General features: G+C 37.8%; 1 protein-coding gene across 1 annotated transcript; it reads right to left on the bottom strand.

The window, feature by feature from the left end:
• Positions 1-7,463: 7,463 nt before the first annotated feature.
• LOC148691145 (RNA pseudouridine synthase 7-like) lies at positions 7,464-10,851 on the bottom strand. The gene is made up of 12 exons (XM_088684165.1): positions 10,667-10,851; positions 10,525-10,568; positions 10,354-10,431; positions 10,144-10,244; positions 9,932-10,019; positions 9,744-9,822; positions 9,543-9,625; positions 8,904-8,969; positions 8,766-8,822; positions 8,420-8,545; positions 7,836-8,071; positions 7,464-7,716 (listed from the first exon to the last, which is right to left on the bottom strand). Exons 1-12 carry the CDS (start codon positions 10,755-10,757, stop codon positions 7,614-7,616), a joined length of 1,152 nt encoding a protein of 383 aa, XP_088540291.1. The 5' UTR covers positions 10,758-10,851; the 3' UTR covers positions 7,464-7,613.
• Between the last annotated feature and the right edge of the window lie 12,616 nt (positions 10,852-23,467).

Here is a 23,467-nt window from a genome sequence, read left to right as displayed (position 1 = left end):
TGTGGGTGAGCAAAGTGGAGTAAGACATGGTGTTATTTCGGCTTTGCGAGCAAAGAAGTTGTTGTCTAAAGGTTGTCAGGGGTATCTAGCTCATGTGGTGCTAGAAGAGACCGTTCCTAGCAGAATTGAGGATGTGAGAGTGGTTAGACACTTCCCTGATGTTTTTCCTGAAGATTTACCTGGTTTACCCCCAGATCGAGATGTGGATTTCACTGTTGAGTTGCTTCCAGGTACAAATCCTATTTCTTTAACTCCTTATCGTATGGCTCCTGCTGAGTTAAGGGAATTGAAAGTGCAGTTACAGGAATTAGTGGATAAGGGATTTATTCAGCCTAGTACTTCACCTTGGGGCGCTCCAGTGTTGTTTGTGAAAAAGAAAGATGGGACTTTGAGGCTATGTATCGATTATAGACAATTGAATCGGGTGACGATTAAAAACCGTTATCCATTGCCTCGTATTGACGATTTGTTTGATCAGCTGAGAGGTGCTTGTGTATTTTCTAAGATAGACTTGAGGTCTGGGTACTATCAGCTGAAGATTAGTAGGGATGATGTTCCTAAGACGGCGTTCAGGACTCGTTACGGTCATTACGAGTTTTTGGTTATGCCGTTTGGGTTGACGAATGCACCAGCAGCTTTTATGGATTTAATGAACCGGGTATTCCAGCCTTACCTGGATAAATTTGTTATTGTCTTCATTGACGATATTCTGGTGTATTCTAAGTCCAAAGCGGAGCATGTCCGACATCTTACTTTGGTGTTGAAAAGGTTGAGGGAACACCAATTGTATGCTAAGTTTAGCAAATGCCAGTTCTGGTTAGATCAAGTCGCATTTTTGGGGCACATCATTTCTGCTCAAGGCATTCTAGTTGATCCTCAAAAGGTTGCAGCTGTGGAGAGTTGGGAGCAACCACGAACCGTCACTGAGGTGAGAAGTTTCATTGGTTTGGCGGGATATTATCGGAGATTCGTTAAGGATTTTTCGGTAATTGCCTTGCCACTGACGAGGTTAACAAGGAAAGATGTTAAGTTTGAGTGGAATGATAAGTGTGAGCAAAGTTTCCAGCAGTTGAAGCATTGTCTTACTAATGCACCTGTTTTGGCACTCCCGGACGATAGCGGTGATTTCGAGGTTTATAGCGATGCTTCCTTGAATGGTCTGGGATGTGTATTGATGCAGCATGGTAGGGTGATTTCTTATGCTTCGCGGCAGTTGAAAACCCATGAGATGAATTACCCTACACATGACTTGGAGTTGGCTGCTATCATCTTTGCGTTGAAGTTGTGGAGACATTATCTTTACGGAGAGAAGTGTAGGATCTTCACAGATCACAAGAGTCTTCAGTATCTTTTCACCCAGAAGGAACTTAATCTTCGTCAACGGAGGTGGTTGGAGTTGCTCAGCGACTACGATTGCACGATTGATTATCACCCTGGTCGTGCGAACGTAGTAGCCGATGCACTTAGCAGGAAGCCACATGGCCGTATCAATGCGTTGTACGCTAGTCGTATTCCTCTTTTGGTAGACTTGCGTGCTACAGGAGTAAGGTTAGAAGCAGAAGATCGAGAAGTGGCATTGCTTGCTAATTTTCAAGTTAGGCCAATCTTAGTTGATCGGGTGCTTGAAGCTCAGGTAGCTGATGAACAGATTCAAGAACTAATTCGAGCTCGAGATCAAGGAAGGAGGCGAGATCTCAGAGTTCGTGATTATGATGGCATGTTGATGTTAGAAGGTAGAATGTTCGTGCCTAGTAATGTGGAGCTGAAGAAGGAAATTCTTGATGAAGCACATATCTCGGCTTATGCTATGCACCCAGGGGCCACTAAAATGTATCATACCGTTCGACCATTCTACTATTGGCCGGGTATGAAAAGGGAGATAGCTGAGTATGTGAGCAGTTGCGCTGTTTGTCAGCAGGTTAAAGCAGAAAGAAAGAAGCCGTTTGGATTGTTGCAACCGCTTCCCGTTCCAGAGTGGAAATGGGAAAATATTACTATGGATTTTGTGTACAAGTTGCCGCGTACACATAATGGCTTTGATGGCATTTGGGTGATCGTTGATCGGCTCACTAAGTCGGCACATTTCATTCCAGTGAGAGAGAAGTATTCTTTAAGCCGGTTAGCGGAATTGTTTATCTCAAAGGTTGTGAAGTACCATGGTGTCCCTGTAAGTATTGTCTCAGATCGTGATCCACGATTCACATCGAAGTTTTGGGTAGCTTTTCAGGAAGCTTTGGGTACGAGACTACTTTACAGTACGGCATATCATCCACAGACGGACGGACGGTCCGAGAGAACTATTCAGACCTTGGAAGATATGCTGCGAGCATCGGTGTTACAGTTCAGTGATGCTTGGCACCAACGGTTAGATTTGATGGAATTTGCTTACAATAACAGTTTCCATTCGAGCATTGGCATGGCGCCATTCGAAGCTTTGTATGGTAGATCTTGTCGCACTCCGTTATGTTGGTCAGAGGTTGGCGAAAGAGTCTTGGTAGGTCCGGAGATTGTCGAGGAAACTACTCAAAATGTTCAGGTAATTAGGTCTAACCTGAAAGCAGCTCAGGACAGGCAGAAAAGTTTAGCAGATCGACATGCTACGGACAGAACGTATGAGGTCGGAGATTGGGTATTTTTAAAGCTTTCACCGTGGAGAGGTGTTGTGCGGTTTGGAAAGAAAGGGAAGTTGAGTCCCAGGTACATCGGACCGTACATAGTCACAGAAAGAGTTGGTGAGGTAGCTTACAGTTTGGAGTTGCCTCCGGAGTTGGCTAAAGTGCATAACGTGTTTCACGTGTCTATGCTCCGACATTATGTTGCGGATTCGTCACATGTGATCCCTCCACAACCGTTAGAGATAAATTCAGATTTGACGCACGACGAGGAACCGTTAACGATCTTAGATTGGAAAGAGAAGGTTCTGAGGAACAAAACAGTGAATTTGGTGAAAGTTTTGTGGAGGAATCACTCAGTTGAAGAAGCGACATGGGAGACAGAAAATAGGATGAGGGATTTGTATCCTAGATTATTCTTTGACCGTTAGGGGTGTAATTAGTTATTTTGAATTTCGGGACGAAATTCTTTTAAGGAGGGTAGGTTGTAACATCCCGTCCCAAATTTCATTTTAACGTACATGGGAAATTACGATTTTACCCCTAATCTATTCGTTTACGTGTATATTTGTGTTGTGTGGGTGGTGGGACCACACACAATCATACATTTTCTTTTCTTCCCGGGATTCCCTCCCTCATTCCCTCACTCTGTCCCTTCTCTCTTCTCTCAGTCTCTCTCTCTCTCTTCCTCCCCGAGTTCACCTTCTTCTTCTTCTTCCTCTACACACGGACACACATACAAACCTAATCAAATCTTCACCAAACAAGAAACCAAGACCACCATCGTGTTTGTGGAGCTGAGAGGAGTTCAGAGGTGCCATTTTCAGGTAAGGATATCGTTGTTTTCACGTCGTTTCAACGAGGTCCGATTTGAACACTGTTCATGCAAACCTAAACTAGCTTGTTTTTGGAATTTCTAAGCTTGTAGATGTGTTTGTGAGGTCCCAAGGAGCCTCGGAGTGGTTCGTTGGGTGAATTTGGACGTTGGGAAGGCTAGGTTCGAAGTTGGCCGAACTTGGATCGTTGTTGCAGGTGAGATTCTTTAATTTTTAGGCCTTAAAACTAGTCTAACGTTGTTCTACTAGTTCTAAGCTTCATTTTGGTATAAAGAACGTGAAATTTGGTTGAAAAACGAGTGAGAAAACAAAGTTGGAAAATTTCCCAGTTTTCCGGCCACCGGCGCCGGCAAAGGCTCGCCGGAGAAGACAGGGGAATATTCCGTTAAGTCTAACGGAATATTCCTAACGGCAGTGGACGGAATCTGGTTAGATTTGACGGAATATTCCGTCAGTTAACGGAATATTCCTGACGGCGTCAGTTGACGCCGTCAGTGTGCAGTGCACGTGGGCCGCGCGTGGGGGCGCGTAGGGCCGTACCTGTGACGGCGCGTGGGGGCGCGTGCGTGGTCCAAAATTTTTTTCTAAAAATATGTGTGTGATCCTGAGGTTGTGTAGATCACATTGGTATATTCAATTGTCCAATTTGAGCAATGTATGAGAAGTTATTACGAGAAGTTGCTTAGGTGCTTTTAAATTAACGTTTTCGTAACTTTGTCGCGTATAGGTGATTCGTTTTCCGAAGACGAGCGTACACACTCGAGGCAAGGGGGCTACGACCCTTCTAATTATCAGTGAGTGGGCTTTTGTTTTCCGTATATACCTATATACCTCTAAATTCCCAGAAATAGAATAGAAAAGGTTATATGTTTTATGCCATGCATCATTTGAATATTGTTTATGCATCATCACGTGCATTGGTAATTGGCATACATATATATATATGTGTAATTGGTGCTGTGGACGCACAGGTAAGTGCCAGGTAAGCGGTATTCATGTGGTTATACATTTCTGTTTATTATGCGATGGTAGTTTGAGAGGTTTAGAGAGCTCATAATCTGCACCCCCGGTGTTAGTGCTCCCGCCCAGGGCCAGGGCACAGCCTTCACGTGTATGTTCACCAGCACCGCATGCTCGCCTTGGATCCAAGATAGGTGCAAGCCTGTCGTACAGACCACATTAGGTGGTTCCGACTTGTAGGTGACCCGCGATTATCGCACAGCTTCACGTGATCGTAGCACTAGAGCATACATATATATTACACCCAGCTTGTCGTACAGACCACGTTAGGTGGTTCCGACTCTTGTGCAGATTCAGTGATTGAGTTGAGCGTGGAGCTCTAGGTGCAGCGGTACATGTCACGTTAGGTGACTCCCGGCTGCCAGATTATATATTGTGATGTGAATTACGCTTGAGCATTCATATTTGATTATGAGATTCTGAATGGCATATTATGGAGCATGAATGGCATATTGTGGAGCATGATTGGCATACCTATACATACGTATATATGTTCATTTTCTGGGAAGTATACAGGTTTTACGGCGAGGGGTTAGAATGTGTTTTGCTAAAGAGTTTTCAAAGAACTTTGTTTTTGCCCACTCACGCTTTTGTTTTTGCGCCCCTCCAGGTTCTAGTGGTCTAGCAAGTGCGGTGGTTTATCCCAGAGGGCGTCCCGGCATTTCTGACAGACATTCACCATTGTAGGGTCACCTTCGGGTGTAAATATGTCGTATCTTTTCCTTTTGGACTGTTGTAGACTTGCTCTGAATTGTGTCTCACATACACTAGTACTTTGTATGATGTTAGGTTTTTAATTATTAGTACTTTTATATTACCTTCTTATTAGCTTCCGCACGCGCACATGGCTACGTCACCTTCGTGTGACGGCCAGCATGCCCTGATCTCGGTCGGGGTGTGTCAATGTGTGTATGTTAAGCTTGACACGTGAATTAGCTTGAATTGATACTCTCTTTTTAATACAAGTGATATTCTTACTCTAAACTATACTAATAAGCGAAGAAGGGAGAGTTTGAACCTTGAATCTATAACGCAATGAACTAAAAAAAATATCATAACCAGGGCAATCAACCACTAATAGTTTCATACTATCTTAGAAATAAGGTATTCAACCAGCCGAAACCAATTAAAGGGCCCAAGATACTATACATTGATGCCTAATGTTTATAGTGATTCCTGATGTAGGAACATATTCAAAATTCACACAATTTTATACATAACTACTTTTCTGGTTCTTGATGGGGAAGAATTCGAAGAAATATAATTCTGGGGCACCAGTCACTGCCGGTGAAACTGATTGATCAGATTCTTCATCCATATAACAAAAATTTTAGGCCACATTCCACCACAAATTTAAGGATTGCTTCAAGTATGACCACCGTGACCAACTTTTCATGTTAAATAATCTGGTGGATTCCACTGTACTTGCTTCCCCAACATTTGGTAGTTCCTTTCCCTGATGTGATAGATGACTCTCCTTTTTAAAAAGGTGGGGGGATTCGGGTTTTGAAGAACTTGTGATTCAAATTACACCACTGTTGCGCAAAACTTTGTGCGTAGATATCCAGCAGTGTTTAGTAATTAAAAACCCACCAATGAAATATGTGTATTCTTGATTATATTTGCACGTTTTCTCGTTGCAAATCTTTATTTCTGAATGCCAAAAAATTAGGTCTCTCTCTATAAGACTAAAGAGAAATAGCTCGCAAGTTAACATGACTCATTTTTATCGCGCAAGTTGGCTAGATCATGTAACAGTTGATATGTTAAGTATCGGTACCAACTAACTCTTAAGTCTAGAGTTACTTAATCCATAGTAGGTTTCAAGTATGAATCCGGCTCCTCTAGTAATAGAACAGTATCAATTGATTACAATATATACTTGACCTAGCTAATAAGTACAAATCAATTGTATGACCAGAATGGTTTCAATTTCAACTCCCCATTTGTCGTCTAGTGCTTAATCTCTTCTCCTCTCAGTTCGAGTACTCGCTTCTCTACAAATAAAACATTATCTACTGATCATAATAACTGACCTAATAAATACACATTAATTGTCACATAATATGATAAGCTAATGGTTGGAAAACATAATCACGCTAGCACTACGTGGAGAAATTTTTCCAAGTGACGGAAACACCATGACACGTGGTGTTCCCTCACACATTAGGATTTAGTTTTATTTATTTATTGAAATATAAAATTGAAAGATATTCAAAATGTCAAATCCTAATGTGTGAGGGAACACCACGTATCATGGTGTTCCCGTCACTTGGAAAAATTTCTCCACTACGTGGTTTCTCTCTTTGTCGACGTTGTTTCTCAAAAGGTGTGTGAAATGAACGGCGGTGACCACAGGTCATTTTCAGGAGAGGCATGCCTAAGTTTAGGTAGGCAACCATGCTTGACCCTACCTTGTGACTGCTTGCAATGCATGAGATCATGAGGGTGAAGTAACCCACTACTACTGTACTAATACTTTGATTGATCATCCGAAAGCCTGAATCTTCGTATCAATGATAAAAAGTTTACTGTCAACATGTTATGATTTTTGGACCTGACTTTTCTACCTTCCCAGTTCCAATACATTCTCATTCGTTTTTATTTTGTGTGGTCACGGTTAAACCACGTCAATATTTTATATTAATTTTTTTATAGAGATAATTAGACAAAAAGCAATAGTGATATACAATGTTGACGTGGCTTAACTGTGACCGCACAAATAAGAGAGAATGAGAGTGTATGGAAACTGGAAGGGCAGAAAAGTGAGGCTATGATTTTTCTTTTGTTTGTCCTTTTCCCCCATTTTGTTGAAGATTCTTATTCTTTCTTTGTGGTCAACTTGTTAACGGTGCTTAAATTACCTAGGGTTTTTAGACCAGGTAGTGTCATGATTACCCCACAATCACATAGGGCAATCACTTTAACTTTTTTTTATTCATTTCGTTTGTAAAATTTGAACGTGAGACCTCTTCCAACAAACTAGAGATCGGAATTGTAACGGAAAATAAATTTATTAGGATACAAAATGCATCTGTATACATTTCTTCACAAAATTTGTGGTACTGGGCCTTAAATTCTTGTCAAAAGGAGCTATTACGATGAAGAAAACAAAAGGCTTAGGAGTTATGGATTACACAAATGGTTAGCTAAGTGATGCCCAATCAGGATATGGGCATTCATAAGTCCATCCCGGTGCGGAATACCGAACACAGTGCAGCCACAAAGCCTCTTCATAAACATCGTATCTGCAACAAATAGAAATTTAGTGGAAAACAGTCGAAAATAAAATTTATACGGTTAGAAAGAATATGCATCAAAGAATTTTTTTCATGTAGACTACGTGTGACGAAAAGATAAGTTGTACCCTTTTGGAACCAAATTCGGACAATTTGTACACATGGGATCAATGCTGAAATCTTCATTGGAATCTACAGGTTCAGTGGATAAATTTTCGCGAAAGCCAGATGGCGGAGAGGGGCTGGAATTTGCAGCAGCTCTATCAGCACCCATTCCTTCAGTTGAACGACCATTAACATGTTTGGACAGGTAAAGCGCGTCATTGGCTATCGGATAGCCTAAATGTTGCAAATGGACACGTATCTACATCACAGAAAAGCGGAGATCATTGATCTTTTAGTCAATTCAAATCATTGCTTCAGAATTCAGACCAATAGGAATAAAAATGTAGAGCTATGTCCTTAGAGTTTAAAAGATATCAAAATTCAAAAAACAAAATGGAAGGCAGAGTCGTAAGAACAGAAGTATAGCAAAAGTTCACTGAAATGAACTGCGAACGAAAAATTACCAAAGGGAACCAAAAATAAAAGCATACGATGCATGTTGCAAACTTACTGTCCGGATTTGAAAAGGGAGATAATTTTCTTTTTCAAAAGCAAACTGTTCAAAATCTGTTGTTACATTGCCCATATAATCAGTGTATTGACTTACTTGATGAGTTCGGCCAGTGACTGGCTCGCACAAGACAAGACTATGGATTCCATTGGTACTGAGTCTGGTAAACTTTGTACAGGCAGTCTTCCCCTTGATGGGAATATCATCACCTGAGTGACTAATCTGCATAAACAAGAGATGGTTATCATCCAGTATGGGCGCTTCATACGTTTCAGTATATAATTCAAAATATCAATTGGAGAAGACCAGTTAACAATGGGTTTACCCATGGCAGGAAGTTTCAGACAATCAACTTTAACAACATAACAGAAGTTTATCGAAACTACTAAAAAATCATATGGTTTAAACAGAAGCTACTAGCATCATGCACATTATAACCCACCTCTGTTGTGCTCCTACATTCTCGAGCATCATGATTAACATTAGCATCTACAACTTGCTGGAGGAAGAGACAAAAACAATCTGTCAATCCTAACATTAAGACCAGTAATTTTAACATCCAGCCTTAACAAAAGCAAACCTCTTGCTCAGGAAATTCCCCAGCAACTCTTGCAATGTACTGTTTCTGGACCATCCCTCCTTCAATCTGCAACAATTGCATTTGACATTCAGAAAATCTAGAGTTAAAAAATTTCTTATCCACAAAATAATGAAAAGCACACCATCTAGCCATCAAAACAGAAGCTCTCAAAACACAGTGTAACAAAATAAAATGATTTATCAACGGTAGTGACATGTGCATGCAACCAATAACACCCCTTAGAACATTACCGGCCAAATAATTGGGAAAACCCCAAGCTTGTCTCTCTTCTATAAAAGTAGTCATAAGTGCTGTTATAAAAGGTACACAATTCACTCTATGTGAATATAGAAGATACACCTAGAGAGACAGTATACTTTATATCTGACATGTAGCACATACTCAATTAGATGGGTGTACCCCTGATTACATGTAGGATAAGACCGTAATGCACGTAGCTCCAGGACTATATCGAATTGTATCATGACAGAAACCAACTCACTATAAATTTCTGCTACCATAATACAGGCATTGATTATAATGTCCTATGGCCATGATTATGACTTAAAGTTTCACGAATATTTAACTAATAACGTGGTGGCTAAGTATCATACAGTCACTTTCAAAGAAAAAGCTTACCTGCTGCCTAAAATAGTCGGCTTTTGAAGCACTTCTGGCCAAGATAAGGAGTCCTGAGACAAGGCGATCTAGTCGATGAATTGCTGGTATCATTGTGTCAAGGAAAGTATAATAAAGAAGATAAAGACTCCATTGCAAAATATCATTATGTAACTTCAAAATACGAGCTGTCAGAAGTATTATGCTTGAAACTTAGGATACGAAATAGAGGTGCCAAGCCATGCTCAGCCTCAAGGATGCCAACAACCGTGTTCTTACGATATTGACCACACGGATGCACCTAAAAAACAGCAGATACTAACAGCAATAAGACTCAGTAGTAGGGTTATAAGAGATGAGGAAGATGTTTCATCCCCTGCTCAGCACACTGGGTCATAAATTCTACTCACCGGAACAGATGCAGGCTTACAAACAACAACCACATCCGGTTTTTCTTGAAGAATCGATATATCCCAAGTCATGACTGGGGGTTCATGCCTACAACCATTTTTACATCAATTGGTAACTCGATACTTTGAAATACGAATTTGAACCAATCACACAATTAACAAAAGCGCATAAGGAAACAAGAAGAGCGAGAGCCATCGACTACAACACAAACCTGTGGACGAAGTGGCTTATCTTTTGCGACGTTTTAACAATGTGGGAAACCGGCACCATCTCTCCATCAACCTGTATCCTTCCAGATTTCACTGCACTAACCTACAAATGCACAACAAATCACATCCAAAACCTCAACTCATCAACACGAAATCGTTCAATTAAAATGCAAAGCAACTAAAACAAGAACACAAAAAACAAAAACTCTCACATAGTAATCATAAGGCCGGCCTTTGAACTCATGAGTGAACAAATCAACGATGGTCTTCCCCGCCCACCGATTCTTCACCTAAAAACCCGGAATCACAGAATTAGGGTTTAATCACAAGTAAACTAATTACATTAAACTAATCATATTACCAAATTAATCAAGAAAGATTACATGACAGATGAACTCGAAGTAGTAGGGTCTGACATGGCGCCTCCCTGCAACATTCCCGCCAAAGACATTTTTATTTATTTATTCATTTAATTTGTTATTACTTTTCGAAGAAAATGACAATTTTCAACGGCGGAGAACTTACCGTCGCGAAAGATGTAATCTTGCGGTTGCGGCCGAATCGCCGGACTCTGCCACACGATCTCCATGGCCTTGTCTTCCCTCTTCCTCTTCATTTATCGGGTTTTTTTCGGATTTTCGGATCAAATTTTCGGCATTTGGAAGCGAAATCACAGCCCTAGACCAAACTTCTTGGGACGACGTCGTCCGGTGATTTAATCGCTGACAGAAACGACGGCGTATACAAGCCAGTTTAGATTTGAGAAATTTTGACAAATGCCCCTTTTTAGAAGGTCCAAATTGGAGTATCAACTAAAAATTCATGATCAATGGTCCCTTAATTGATCAAAATATGCAGCTATGGTCATTTTCGTTAACTCCAACATAATTTCGTCAAAATGAGTTATGTTGGAATGACCATTGCTACAATTAGATTAAAGTTGAGAGACTAGTGCTACAATAGGGTTAAGTTGAGGGATCATTTCTTCAGTTGGGTTATAGTTGAGAGACTATTGCTACAATTTTTCTCATTTGGTTTTCATATTTACCCCTCGATTCAACCTCATATGCTTGGTATGTGACTCATTTTAACGGAAGTTATAATGGAATTGAAGAAAATGATCATAGCTGAATGTTTTAAAAAGTTAAGGGACTAATAGTCATGGATTTTTAGTTAAGGGATTATTACTCTAATTAGATTAAAATTAAGGGATCATTGTATAATTTTCTCCTTAGAATATTGCCTATTTTGAGTGGGCCTGCTTCAGGATGGCTCAGTTTCAAGGTCATATAATGGTGTTGCAGATGACGTTTTATCACAATGGTAAAAAGTAATCATGTTTATACATTTAATATATGTTTAATCTCCATCGATTTTTTTTTTGTAATAATTTATTATTTAATCCACTAACTTTATTGTTAGTAAAAAATAAATAAAAATAAGACTAGTGCTGAAATTGAAAATTTACAATAATTTTGATACAGTTTGATAGTAGGCTTTTTCAGTTATAGAACCGAATCCTACCATAAAATTTGGTTTCAATTTGGTACTTAACCATTTCAGTGTCAATATATTTTGAGTGTAAAATATAAAACCTCAGTAATTAAGTGTGACTACTACACAACTTGGTTTTAATAATTAAGTGTGGTTTCTATGCAATTTACAAATGAGTCATGCTTGTTATATGTGCCAAATTGTATTACGATTTATTGATATTCTCTTCTCAAATGAAAAGTTTTAAATTCGATTTTTTACAACAATAAATTCAAATTAAATTATTATAATTAGCCTATTATGAAATTTATCGCTTACTATAAATAACATCTAGGGCTCTAGGGTTTCTCGGTACGAGGCGCCGGGAGCTTTATCACGCTAATCTCCAAGACACTTTGTCGGTTGAGATCAAGTGGAAGGAAGTTGAGTGGTTGTGGGGTAAGATGGTTTTTGATGATTATGTGTTGGGTAAGTTCCTAGAAAACCTAATTGGATACTTGATAAATGGGGAAAAGGTAATCATGAGCTTGAATAGGGTAAGATGGATTGGTAATTGGCTGCTAGTAGAGTGGGGAAGGAATCCCGATGAGACCTTTGAACCGATTTATCCTCTTTTCCCAAGTGTTAGATGGGTTAAGTGGTGTCTGGCGAAGTGGTATGATTTGTTAGGGTTTTTAGGCTTCTCGACTTGGTTAAGTTTTGCTTGCTGTGTTTTCTATTTCTCAATTAGTCTGTGTGATTGGCTGTTTGTATGGCATTTGCTTTTTCGGCTTAAGCTTTTTGGCGACTCTCTGTATTCTGTGCTCTGGAGAACTTATTTCCTCATGTTGAAAGTTTATGTTTGTAGTCAAAATCATTACTGGCTTTGCTTGGGGTGCTAGGATGGTTTAACTTCCCTTGGGGTCTACTTTCCCTAGAGACGGTTGATCTTTTCAAGCCCTGATTCTTTTATTTTGATTGGAGCTAGACTGTTTAGTTTGGAGTTTCTAGGCCCTGGCGTCATGCACGTGAACGTTTTCCTAGGTTTTGGTGGTTTTTATAATTATGGCCTATGCTATAGGTCTTTTAGTTTTAGTTTGCTTGCGTAGTTTCATTATGTTAGTAGGGTTTAAAGGTTGGTTTTCCCCTAAGTGGTGCTATTTATATCAACCCTTAGGGCGCTTGTTGTCCCTACAAAACTTTGGTTCTGGTCCTCTCGTTTCCTAGTGCTCTTACAACGACAAACCCTTAGTGTGCTGCTTCCTCTTCCAACAACGCCCATAGGCCTAGAATTTGCTCGGAGGGTTATATCCCGAGTTAGGAGAACCCTTTTCCTGTTTCTCAGCCTAGGTAGAACCCAGTGGTTGTTGAAAAGGCTATGAACACTTTCATTATAGAACGTGGTGTGACTAGGATTAATGCCCAACTTTGCTTATCCATCAATGTTGAGCACATGTTTTCTAGGGTACTTATAGGGAAGATGTTTGGTCAACCACTTGATGCTCACTTGATCAAGTGGAAGCTGGGACTCTTATGGAAGAATGAGTTGAAAAGTACCTTTTACCTTGATCAATTCGGCATAAAATGGTTTGTTCTCGAGTTTACTGATGAAGATGATCTAAAATTTATCATCAAGAATAAGCCGTGGTACGTGCATGGCCAAATCTTCCATCTTGAAATGTGGACAGCAAGCTTTAAGGATATTGATGTCATTACCAAGTTAATTGTCTGGGCGCGTTTACCTCGAGTCCCGATGCAATATAAGGAGGAAAAGATTATCAAAGATATTACTCAACCCATCGGGAAAGTGATTAGAGTGGATGAAGTGACGTTGAGGTTAGATGGCCTGTTTGTAAAGGTTTTGTTAGAGGTGGATTTGCGTTTTCCCCTCAAACGAATGCTCATTGTCAACCATGAAAAGGATTATCCAATCCTGATTAGCTATGAAAAAAATCTTTGAGGTTTGTTTCTATTGCGAACAAAGAAAAGTTGAAGGATACATGTGTCCGAAAATGGAAGCGGACGATGCCTGTTTTATGATTGATAAAGTTTTTGAGGATAAGCCATATGTCTACCTGAAGGATGTGATTATGGATTAAGATGTCAAAGCCTATTTACAAAAAGATGTGATACTTTGTTTTCGAAATGCTACAACTGTGGAGGAGGAGTTTATTGAAAATGAGGAATTGGGACAGCGAGTGGAGGATGGGGGCTCGTAGAAGGAGGGATGGACTACAATGATTCCAAGGTGGAGGTGAAAGGGGTATAAGAAAAAGTTGGGTGAAAGTTCTAAGGAAGATAGATCGTATAAGGAAGTGGTGGTCAGCCCAAAGCCAAAATGGGTGGCAAAGGCGAACTTGGTGCAGGACTGGAGGAGACCAGGGAAAACTAAGGAGAGTGTTCAGCAGGTAAGTGCGGGGATGCCTCCTATTGATCACTTCAGGGGCTGTTTAGGTAAGTTCTCATTCCTTGCTAAAAATTGGAATCGTGTGGTTTTTGGTTTGGTCAAAGAAAGAAACGAAAAGATTTTAAACGAGCTTGACTGAGTTCAACATGAAATTATGTCCTTGAATGGCACTGCAAATGTTACAAATACTCTCATTGATAAAAACCAATTTAGAGGCTCATATAAATGAGCAATTCACTCAAGTCCAGGAGGAAAAGGTAATGTGGGCTCAAAAAGCTAAAGCCAACTAGCTTAAGTATGGAGATAAAAATACAAGATTCTTTTAAATGAGTACCACAATAAGGAAGAAGCGTAATGAAATCAACAGGATTAGGGATGGTAATGGCCTTTGGTGGACTAGAGGAGATGGCATGAAACAAATCTTTGTGCATGAATTTAAGATGCAGTTCACTAGAGGTCACAATCCTACCATTAACCAGCTTAGCTTGGTTTCTCAAGTTATTGATACGTGTATATCAAATGAACAAAATACCATGCTAACTGTTGTTCCTTCAAATAATGAGATCTTAAATGCTGTCAAAAACATTGGTGCTCTCAAAGCCCCGGGGCCGGATGGTATTCATGCTAGTTTTTATTAGGAGTGTTGGGAGCTGGTAGCACCCTCAGTTTGCAACATGGTAAAAGATTTCTTTATAAATAATACTAGTCTTAAGCTTATCAACCATACGAACATTGCTTTAATCCCAAAAGTGGAGAACCTAGAACCTAGAGATGGTCAATAATTATCGCCCAATAAGTCTTTATAATGTTAGTTACAAAATTATCACAAAAGTTATTTGCATGAGACATCAGTTCATCGCTCTATGACCTATTAAAATATCTGGAGACTGAAAAAACAGTTCTTGCTATAATACCATTTCTTTGTGATTTTGCTATGAGGATTTTATGATTTGACATGCACATGCAATCTGAATATAGTTATGAGCTGTATTAGTTGACGTTCAGGTGACTATAATAATCTACACCATCACCACTAGGATTATGTTTGAGCTATAAAGTGACTAAAGTAAAACTCCTACCCGTTTCTTGATTTAGCATTCTTATGAAAGATTTTGACTATGTATGTTGAACACGAGGTTGTGAGGGTATAAAATCGGCTCCCTGCACTTAATAATTAAAAAAAAACCTCAATGTATTTCAATTTTGTGACTCACGTGATTCCTGCCAAACTTGATTATCTGTATGCCCTGAATTTTCATGTGCCTTACTAATTAATTGTGATTTAGGAGTACAAATTTGTAGTAGATTTAGCAGAGGCATTTGTAGATTCAGATATCAATGTTTGTTCATTAGTTCCCCTAAATATCACACATTTTGCTTGTTGTTTTCTAGTATGCTCGACTTTGTCCGTTGGATCAGAAAGACATGGCCCTTGCCTTCATCCATTTGATGAAAATTTTGCTTCTGTTATTACAAAAGTTTTTTCAATTTATTTATTTATTTTTTATGACTTGTTATTTGTATATAATGTTTGATTTTGGATTATACATATTTTTACAGGATTGATGGGAATATATTATATTGTAGAGGTGTACTTTACCTTCGTGCCATTTCTCATCTTTGTAAGTGGTTAATGTACCATACATTAATAAGTTTGGTTTTTATTTGCTTGAAATATATACAATATTATTAGAGGTCCTATTAATGTTTGCTCTTATTATATATAAAATAACTATTTTTTTACTTTTTATGAAACTTATATTTACTAAATTTCTTTCTTTTCCAGGAAGAGGATGAACTTCCTTCTACAATTATGGTTCACAGTGTCGATAGGGATTTGCATCCCTGTCTTGTTAAGGTACATTGGACATTTAGTTGTACCAATGGTAAAATGTTCTCTTTTTTGTCAGAGAAAATGAAACTCTTATTGTTGTCAGATATGTGTAAAGCTAATGAATTCTTAATGATGATTGGATGTTTGGGTAACATCGCTGGAAATATGTGATCCTTTCCCTTTTTCATTTTTCCTTTGGTTTGGAAATCAGGAAGGTGATTGCATAATCCACCAAGCTGGGAAAAAGGGTAAAATCAGTTATGGGTGGCTATATGTAGGAATGCATGGATACATTGATAGGAAAATCTCATTATTTTGTTGGTCTTTTATCTTGAACACTTGTAAACATGTTCTTTATGAGGAATATTTATGTAGTTTCATTATAGACATTCCATTTCTACTATTGGATTGCTTTTTACAGCCGAGACTGCCATCTTTGATTTTATGAAAATTTTAAATTTTTGGTTCTATTTCAAAATTTTACATTTCTTTTTTTTTTTTTTAATAAAACCTACTGGGCACAATAACAAAAATAATGCAAACATGGATGGAGATGGTCATCTGACAAGTTGTCAGAATAAGGACACAAAAAGGCCTTTATTTGTGTCTGCCTCTTTGAGCACCAAACAGTCTATTGTGCCCTTTTAGCAATGGTGATGCCCATAGAGGGCACAAACACAAAGATAGTAGCTGCACTGTTGCTATTGGTCTATGAGCACAATTGTTGGTGCTTTTTGTCCTCAAAGGGCACAGATAATTTATTGTGCGTAGTGCTCATTTTTTTTGTAGTGCAAGCGTTACCCTTTTTGTAAACTAAGGTCTCGTTTGGCAGTTCGAACAATACTGTCTATTTTAATCAGATAAGATAAATAGTCATTGGATAGTACTGACTAAATTAGTCGAGCATTTGGTGCAAATCAGACTAATGACCGTATTATTTTATACTGTGTTTGGCATTGAACTGAATTTAAAAAACACAAAAAAAAATTGATAGGAAGCTAATCCTATCTTCACGATAGGAAGCAAATGAAAAGCCCCCAAATTAGACCAAAACCTAATTTGAAAAAAGGGGTAAATCAAGGATATTTGTTTGGCAGTGTTTAATGGTCTGCAATGGTTCAAAGCAATCAGGTCTGGTACAATGTGGGGGTGACGCAATAGATTTTGTGCTTTTTGGGTTTGGGTTCGTGCAAGGCAGCAACAGTTCGCAACCATGAGATCTCGTTTCAAGATATAATAGCAATGGCATACTCGTATGCAAGATGATGGTGCGAGCAGTTATAGAGAAGCAGTGGGTCATGGGCGGCGACGATGCGGGTTTTCAGAACAAGTTGATTTAGGTGGAGAAGACAGCTCTGGAGCGGCGCAGCTGTCCAGTTCTAGTTCGATTCGCCACCATGGATGTTTGAATAGGGACGGCATGGCCTAGGTTTGGCACCTCTGATTTTTTGTTTGTATGATGTTGATCGGAGCTGGGGAGGGAGAAAGAGAGAAGGAATACTTGGATGAGGTTTTGCGATGCAAGCATAGAGGTCGAATTTGTGACCCAACTAAATTATACGGAGGTTTTGGGGAGTATAACTTAGCGGGTGTGAGGGGTATTAAAATGGTGGGACCGATTTAATTTAACCGATGCTTAATTAGTACATATGAGCACCAAACAACTTCTACTGTATTATTTATACTATATGATCCTTTATACGGCGTGCCAAACGAGACCTAAATGATATAGAAGTTGATGACTGAATTATTACTTAAGTGTTGATAAATGCGCTCATTTATATTGATGACACATCATTTAGTTTGTAAATTTTATCTTCAAATATAGTCTCCCTAGCATTACCCTTCTAGTAATTCTAATAGAAAAAAAAAAAAAAAAAAAACAAAAAAAAAAAAAACTCAAATAACAATTAATACCAAATATCCTCAAAAATAAAGGATTTGAATGTTGTTTCAGGGCTAGTAAACAATATAATTCGCCTAAAATTGCAAATATGATTTGACTATAATCATGAAGGAGAATGTTATTTTGCTCGTGATGTCATTTTCTTCGAAACGACACGTAATGGGCTAAAATCTACAATGTTTGACGTTGCTACCAAATTTACACTTTTCAATTTGATTCTACAATCCAGCCCGTTATCTAATTTAGATCAATAGCTTAGATTAATTAAATCATCCTTCCAAAAAAAAAAAAGTGCAAACTTAAGTAAAATCTTATAATTGCATGCTTAATTAACGCATCACAATCTATACAATAAACATATCTTGGTCTCTTAAGATTAAACGTATTGGTCCATGGTAGATATCTTGTTTTCCTTTTGTAGTGCTTGGAAGATAAGGTTGGCTTGTAGCTACATAATCTATAAAAGCACCAATTCAATGATTAAATTGATCACGTCATGATAATATCATCAAGTTCATAGCTAGCTAGCTAGCTAAGGTAGAGAGAAAGTTGAGAGGATAAGAGGTCGTCATGGTTGATAGTTGGCATTTTATATAATATGGATGTCTGCCTTAATCCAACCATTAGAGAAAATTTTCACCATGTTGGAACACGGCTCAGTACACTGAGTATCATATTACAAGTAGTTGGATTTTTTTAAGTATCCAACCATTTATATTATAACACTTGGTGTACCGAATCGTGTTTTCGGCATACTAAAAAAATCTATCCAATTATTAACCCAACAAAGTGAGTGGGATATCCTACAACATAAGATCATTTCAAATACGAGACAAAACCCCTTCTCTGATAACTCTCAAGCAACCATGTAGCTAAAGAAAGATAAACAGATAATGCATGCATCATGCACCCCATAAACACATATTTAAAAATTGAACCACAATCAGATCATATGAAATCTCTAAAACAGCGTTTGTATCCGGGTTTTTCTTTTGGAGACTATGGTCATCATCAATAATTCTTCACGGCCCCTTGTGTACCTTAAAGCTAATTAATCACTCTTGGACCCTCAAACATTTAGTTGGAACACACCTCATAGTGCATACAATATCAATATCTCAATTTCAATACTAAAAAATTAAAAGAAAATTAAAAGAAAAAAGATAGTACAATTTAACATTATGTATTGTCACTCAAATGAAAATTAAATAGTATTATTGTTAAATTATACAAGGATATTATGAGAATTGGATATGTATCAGTTGTTCAAGCATTCGAACATTTTTTATTGTTAACTATACAATAAAATATAAGCAATTTTGTTAATCTTTATGATATTATAATGGGATTCTTGGAGGGGACCCCAAGTTTGGGATAATTTGTTGGCCGCAGGTGTCTCGTATTTACCGTACATATTATATGCATATTGACGGCTAGAGTCAAAAGCCAAAATCATAGCACTGACTTGCTCGATTAAGAATTAAGAGTGAAAAAAACAAGGATATAACTAATACAGATAGAGGAATGGAAGAGGAAGGAACACACACCTCTCGTTGAAATCCACATGCATGCAGCAAGTAAAAGCAACTTTTTCTAGATTCACCGGATCTAATTATGTACTAATAATTTGGAATGAAAAAGGTCGTGATGTTAGCATGATTAATTAATTCATCGTGTAAACATTTGACTTGTGCAGGTGGCTTATTTTTGCGTATCAAACTCAAAATCTCACGAAGAATGGATTGCTCTTGCTATATATCTGTATATAATTGATCAATCATATAGGAAGCAAACAGCGTGATTTGAAACCAGATGTTTCCCTACAAACACAATAGCATTCAGAAGAATTAAAATATTTATTTAAAACAGGCGATATATAGCACTAGCTAGAGCTAAGACCAAGAGGATTGAGAGAGTTTAATTTTCAAGAACATGATCTCGTGATGTAATAATTTATTTAAATTATAATATGTATACTTTTTTCATTGATATATGCTATGTGTATCATATTGTATACTCATATTATAACGTATAAAAATCCTTACTTTTTTTCATAGATATATAGTAAATGTGATAGATATTTATCATATGGATATTCATATTATAACATATTAAAATATACAATATAACGAGTATTTTAAGTACACAAAAAAATTTCTCTAATTTTTTTTTATTTTTCTAATTAATCATTCACACACAATGTACATATATCAAGCGAAAGGCAATCAAATCAGAGTTAGGAATATAGCAGAATCTGTGGAATATTACCTAGACCCTGCGACGTGCATGCAGATTTGACAAGGTAAATTAAAGAACGAATTGTATCAATTAGCTAGTAATTAGGGCATGGCTAGCTATTACGTAAGTTAAAACACTTTTTGCTTTGAAAACAATGAGGGATGCCCACGTATCGGTTCTTCGAGAACACGAAAACGAGAGGAGTGGCCCTAGCTAAGTTTAAATGGTGTCACCCCATTTTATTGAGTAATTTTTTAGTGTATCAGGAGTATAACTTGGTATATCAAGTGTCATAATATAAGTGCCAGCAAATTTTTATTCTTCTTCAAGAGTTCATTCACTTATACTATGATACTCATTACACCGGACAATGTTTTTGGTACACTAAAAAATCTCTTAATTTTATCACTCACTGTCTGTCTTTGTGTAAATTATATTCAAGGAAAATACTGAAACAAAAACAAAAATGAGTGCTATGACTGCGGGCAAGATCCATGGTGAAACAAAACACCATATGTACTACAAACAAATCAGTTAGGTTAATTATAAGATCTATAGACGTAGTTTAGTCTAGATGCATGGGTTGAGATATTTGCTTTTCTTTTACTAAATAAAATTATGTTGATAAGAAGAGTGAGTCATTGATTAAGAATTATCGCATTTATCATCTCAAAAAAAAAAAGAAAGAAATTATATATGCCAAGTGACAACGTAGACATAATACTGTTATCTAGTTAATATAAGATGTGTACAATATTTAGCTATACCCTGGAAAATGAACTTTAAACTTTAGCATGATCAGTAATAATTGTATATGTGTTGTAAGTGAATCCTAACCATTTCGCCAGTAATTCACTCTAATTTTGGAATTCACTCAGAAATATTGGAAGAGTGATTTGAACCATTTCACCAGCAAATTCATGTCACCAGTAAATTCATGAGAAATTATTAGGTAGTACAGTATTATTCCATCAGCTGTGGTATTTTCATTAAAAATTGGTCATCTGTCCATTGTTTATACAGCTGGGCTTGAATCACTTTTATCACTTAAACAAAGTAAAAAGGCGAAAATAGAGAAAAAAAACCACCGTCCACCGTATGAGGAAGTTTGGAAATCTCTCACCATAGTCGACCCCAGCCTCCAACCCGACAACCATCTCTTGCTTCCGTCCCTCCCTTTTTTTCTTCTTCTTCTTCTCGCATATCTGTTTGATAATGGTTTCTCGGACATATGTGCAATTGAATCTTTATAAGGTTTTGTTTGCGAATGATCGATCTGCCTACTCTTCAATCTTTAAAAGTTTCAAGTTAAGGACATCAAATTGTTTCCAGATTGAATTTAAAATTTACATGAAAAGAAAAAAGAAGATAAATGAGAGAGGAAAGGATGAGGAGATACCCGACAGTAAGGAAAAGAGAAGGGAGCAGGGCGGCGGAAAGAGGCACTGCGGGTTGGGTTCTGCTTTAGTGAGTCGGCCTATTGGGGTGTCGGTCCTTTTTTTTTCTTTCTCCTTTTTCTGGCGTTTTTATCTTTAATTTTATATTAAAATAGATTCTAAATTCAGCTTCAAAAATAAAGAACAGATGACAGGTTTCCAACAGCGGTAGCATGAGTGTTGTGGTAATACGGTAACACCTAATAATTTCTCCTGAATTTATAGTTTGATTCATAGTGCATGCTTTGCTAATTATGATGTACATACAATTAAAACTACCAGCGTAACCTGTTTTTAGGAAAGCTAATGGTGTAACCGTGTAGCTAGCTTAGTGTACCTTCTATAACCTTGCCACTGAACACTGAACAATAAGTGTCTTCAATAAAATTATCGTTTTTCTCCCAAAAACTTAGGCTCATGTACTAGGTAATTAAAGTCATCTCCACCTGAAGGACGACCCGATGACTTGTTTTAGTCCTCTGGCTTTTCAAAAAATTAATATTTTAATGAACAGTGCATGTTCATATTGCTTACCATCTCCAACCGAGAGCCAAAGGGCCAAACATAATTTATTATTTAAATTTAAAAACTACAACAACTTAAATTTAAAAATTACAACTTAAATTTAAAAACTACAAATTAAATTTAATGTTGTTTAATGGAAGTTATAGGGGAAAAAAATAGAATTTTAATTTTTTTAAAAAAAAAATTTGTAAAAAAGAAGAAAGAAAAACTGTAAAACTAAATAAATAAATAAAAATAACGGCTAGCCGTTGCATTCAAATCTGTGGCCCGGCCTGGGGCTAGCTAGCTGGCTGGGTTGGGCCAGCTGGTTGGCCCTTTGGCCCTTTTTTTTCATGTGGAACCCACGAACCCTTTGGCCTAACCCTTGGTTGGAGACAGTTTTCAGACTATTTTTTATCATCTAGACCTTTCGGTTGGAGATGGCCTAAGCTGTCAAGTGCAAACAGTTAAGGTAAACAAACTGTTGTTCTTGGAATCTTTCCATGTCTCTCTCCTGTTCGTACGTCCTCGTGTCTGTATAACGTTAGGATCTCTTAAGGACTAAAATTTGATTGGAAAAGTGCAGGTCAATTAGAGCAGTACTACTACATTGGAATTAATCAAAGGATTGCTATAGTTATAAAATAAAATAAAATGACGATCACATCACATCCTAGCACACCAACGTTAATCACCTGATGAGCTTGTCATAAGAAAGATATCTTCACCAATACTTTCCTCAAACTAATAACAATAGAACTTTTACGGGAATATTTCTTCTATTACTTGTTTAGAAATATATACATGTGCTATCATAGTTTTACAAGGAAACAAAAAACATATACACAAACCTACTTAATAAAGGACTTGGTGCATAGATATCACACATGCCCAACTTGACAAGTGAGTCATCAAACCTTCGACTACATACTGCATGAGTTAGAACGTCTGCAAGTTGCTCCTCTGACTTCACAAAAGGTATTGACGCAATCTTCCTTTCAAGCTTCTCTTTAATAAAATGTCGATCAACTTCCACATGTTTTGTCCTATCATGCTGTACTGGATTATCAGCTATATCTCTTGCTGACTTATTATCACAGTATAGTCTCATGGTTTCCTTTGGCTTGAACCCAAGCCCCTCAAGAAGCTTTCGAAGCCAGAGAATCTCACAAATGCCGTGAGCCATTCCTCGATACTCGGCCTCAGCCGAGGATCTTGATACTACCTTCTGTTTTTTACTTCTCCATGTAACCAAATTTCCTCCTACAAAAGTAAAGTATCCCGAAGTAGACCGTCTGTCACCTACACTTCCTGCCCAATCAGCATCTGTGAACCCCTCAATCCTTAAATGTCCATGCTTCCGATAGAGAACTCCTTTTCCAGGTGCAGACTTTAAATAAGCTAAGATACGCATAACAGCAGCCATATGATCTTCACTCGGTGAATGCATAAATTGACTTACTACACTTACTGCATAGGCAATATCTGGACGTGTATGAGCCAAATAAATTAGTCTCCCTACAAGTCT

The sequence above is a fragment of the Pyrus communis genome, chromosome 14, assembly GCF_041283825.1.
Source record: "Pyrus communis isolate YQ-2024b chromosome 14, ASM4128382v1, whole genome shotgun sequence".
Lineage (NCBI taxonomy): Eukaryota > Viridiplantae > Streptophyta > Magnoliopsida > Rosales > Rosaceae > Pyrus > Pyrus communis.
The sequence above is the reverse complement of the archived record's forward strand: the minus strand, read 5'-3'. Positions and strand labels throughout refer to the sequence as shown.

Excerpts from the sequence above, each read along its gene's own strand:
- LOC148691145 (XM_088684165.1), bottom strand. The coding sequence starts at position 10,757 with ATGAAGAGGAAGAGGGAAGACAAGGCCATGGAGATCGTGTGGCAGAGT. Across the intron at positions 8,072-8,419 it reads TCACTGGCCGAACTCATCAA|ATACGTGTCCATTTGCAACA; the intron begins GTAAGTCAATAC and ends TCTGTGATGTAG. Across the intron at positions 7,717-7,835 it reads CCGAATTTGGTTCCAAAAGG|ATACGATGTTTATGAAGAGG; the intron begins GTACAACTTATC and ends TATTTGTTGCAG.